The 2,526-nt window shown below is 44.9% G+C and overlaps 1 protein-coding gene across 1 annotated transcript; it reads right to left on the bottom strand.

Annotated features, from left to right (window-relative positions):
• Window positions 1-744: 744 nt before the first annotated feature.
• Window positions 745-2,224, bottom strand: LOC115462156 (homeobox protein HMX2-like). The gene is made up of 2 exons (XM_030192182.1): window positions 1,999-2,224; window positions 745-1,289 (listed from the first exon to the last, which is right to left on the bottom strand). The coding sequence occupies exons 1-2, from the start codon at window positions 2,222-2,224 to the stop codon at window positions 745-747; spliced, it is 771 nt and encodes a 256-aa protein (XP_030048042.1).
• Window positions 2,225-2,526: the final 302 nt, after the last annotated feature.

The raw sequence follows: 2,526 nt of genomic DNA, 5'->3' as shown, positions 1-2,526 counted from the left end.
GTGTTTATAACATTATTGATTTCCTGTTGCAATAATGTTTAGATTTGGAGAAAACCTGTTTTCTACAATAATGAGTGTTCTTTAGAAAACAGGGCCAGAACACGTAACTCTTTAAATAAAGCTGTACACAGAATTTCATTACCCACAAGCCAGTACGGAGCAGCGGTGATTCCTTTGCCCTGATATAGTAAATGATTATGGATTTGATAGGCCGCTTTTCCGTGGTGTTAACCAGGTGAGAGGAATAAAATTGTATTGACCCAGGGATTTCACTTAAAATATGACGTTACCAATACAAACGGGCTGCACTTTACAGTTCAGCCACTTACTATAGATATGTCAAAAGCAGCCCCGTGTACTGTATAGGAAAAGACAAGAAAAATGCTGTCATTAAAATATTTATATTCGGATAACACTCGATTTGACAAAGTGTCGCCCGTAGCTTTTATTATTTCAGAATTTTAAAAAAGTGTCTTATAAAAACCACAGTCCACGATGTTATTGAACACTGAAAAATGCACAGATGGACGACCATAAAGTTTATCCATTTTTAAAGCAATTCGTTTGCATAGTATTTAAAACAATTTCTAAAAGAGCTGCAACTTGTAGAAAGATAGAAAAAAAAAAGATGCATGCTACTCAGATAAATAAAGGTGGGAAGAGTGAATTAAGAATGACTTAGGCATTGATTATAAATTGTAATAAGATTATTTTGCTGGGGAGGGGGTGGGGGAAAAGGTGATGTTATACATCCCCATCGACAAGTCTGAAGTACTTGCTAGGGTTTGGAAAACAGAGATAAGGGATGGTGCTTCCAGGATACAGCAAAGGAAAAGACATAGGTAACAAGCACTGGTTAACGAAAGCGCTGTCCTTGTAGATAGCTGGCAAGGCCATTGGTTCCGTGACATCATTAGCCTGGTCTGCGGGGCTCTCCAGCTCCGCCGTCATTTGCCTTTTCAGTTTATTCCTCCTGTTCTGGAACCAGATTTTCACCTGGGTTTCTGTCAGTTGCAGAGAGTTTGCCAAGCAGGCCCTCTCGGCGCTGCTCAGGTACCTTTTCATGTCGAATGTGGACTCGAGTTGGAAGATCTGACTCTTGGAAAAGATGGTGCGGGTCTTCTTTTTGGGCAGAATTGGGTTTCTCTTGCTGAGCTGGCTGGCCGGAGATCCTTCCTCAGAGGGGTCTGGGCTGCTGGCTGGCAAAAGCGGCTCGCTTTGATTTGGAGAGTGAGCTTTGCAAGAGGTGTTTAGGTCAGGGACAGAAGAAGGAAGGCGATTCCCATTTCCTGAATCGGAAATATCACAACAGTTTAATGTCAATGTGGGAGCATCTTTACATGTATGACATAGATAATGGCTGAATGTGTTTATTAAAAAAAAGCAGCTTTAACCAAGTAAATTTTAATCAAGTAACAAATAAGACACGATCGTCGTCGTTTCTAGGAAAGCTCAGGTTCCTATGTGTTTCTTAATCTGTGTATTAAAACGTGATTCTAAGCATATAATTATTGCGTGTATGGGGTATGCACCTTTTTTTTCTTGCCACCACATCCCATTATTACATCATATATCTCCATAAAATCGATAACTTGAACTAAGAATCTACTTAATGAATCTCCCTCCCCAATCTCAAATCGAAATGTGATAACTAAACAACTGCCTTTTATGTTGAAGACGATTGCTGCTACAGTTTACTCACGGATCTCTGCAACGAAAACATCAGAAATAGAAAAAAACAAAAGAAAGAAAAACACAACTATTCAGCTACACCCAGCTCTCCTAAATCCGTACACTGTGGTGGCCGTGCAAGCAGGAGCAGCAAGGTGAGCATCAAGATCTACGGAAGCGGCGCGGAGATAGGAGATCGAAGCAGTAGGGTGAAACGATTCAATCTAAATAAAGCTCTCTCTAAAGAAAATGAAATCGCCCTTTCCACCCTTGCCTTCCAAGCTGCCGGGTGTTAGGTCAGGGATGGCGGGAGTGCTGGTGTAATACCCGTGTTGGCGTGCAGTGTTCTGCGCTGCCCCTCCTCCTCCTCCTGCTGCTCCAGACAGCAGCGCGCTCGGCCAGCGAACACTGACCTCTCCCTGGCCTGCTCCCCGACCGAGCTCCGCCTCAGGATGCTCTCGATTGTGAACTTGAGCGTGCCCGGCGCCCGGCGCACTTCCTCGCCCGCTTTGCTCATGGTCTCCTCGGGCGCTTGCCCTGCACAGTCCCCCATTCAGCGGGGGATTGGAGTGCCACGCGCACACGGAGCATGGGAGGCGCGAAGACAGGCGGCGCAGCCATTGGTCGCTAAGAGAAAGGGGCGGGCAAGCGAGGGGCGGAGCTTTGTTTGCAGGGTAGGGTGGGGGCGGTGGTAGAGAAAAAGGTAGATAGTGCTTCTGCCCGAGGCAATTCAGAATAACCCCAGGTCTTTCGTCTGCATTACTTTGCCAGTATTTGTGCATAGTTGCCAATGATGGCTTCTTGAATCTGAATCTGGTAGACATGATCATCATGATGATGGACTATACTGAGTAT

This window comes from Microcaecilia unicolor, chromosome 2 (assembly GCF_901765095.1).
Source record: "Microcaecilia unicolor chromosome 2, aMicUni1.1, whole genome shotgun sequence".
Taxonomy (NCBI): Eukaryota; Metazoa; Chordata; class Amphibia; order Gymnophiona; family Siphonopidae; genus Microcaecilia; species Microcaecilia unicolor.
Note: the sequence above shows the minus strand (reverse complement) of the source record. Positions and strands in the feature narration are given on the sequence as shown.

Excerpts from the sequence above, each read along its gene's own strand:
- LOC115462156 (XM_030192182.1), bottom strand. The coding sequence starts at position 2,224 with ATGGGGGACTGTGCAGGGCAAGCGCCCGAGGAGACCATGAGCAAAGCG. Across the intron at positions 1,290-1,998 it reads AACACTGCACGCCAACACGG|GAAATGGGAATCGCCTTCCT; the intron begins GTATTACACCAG and ends TTTCCGATTCAG.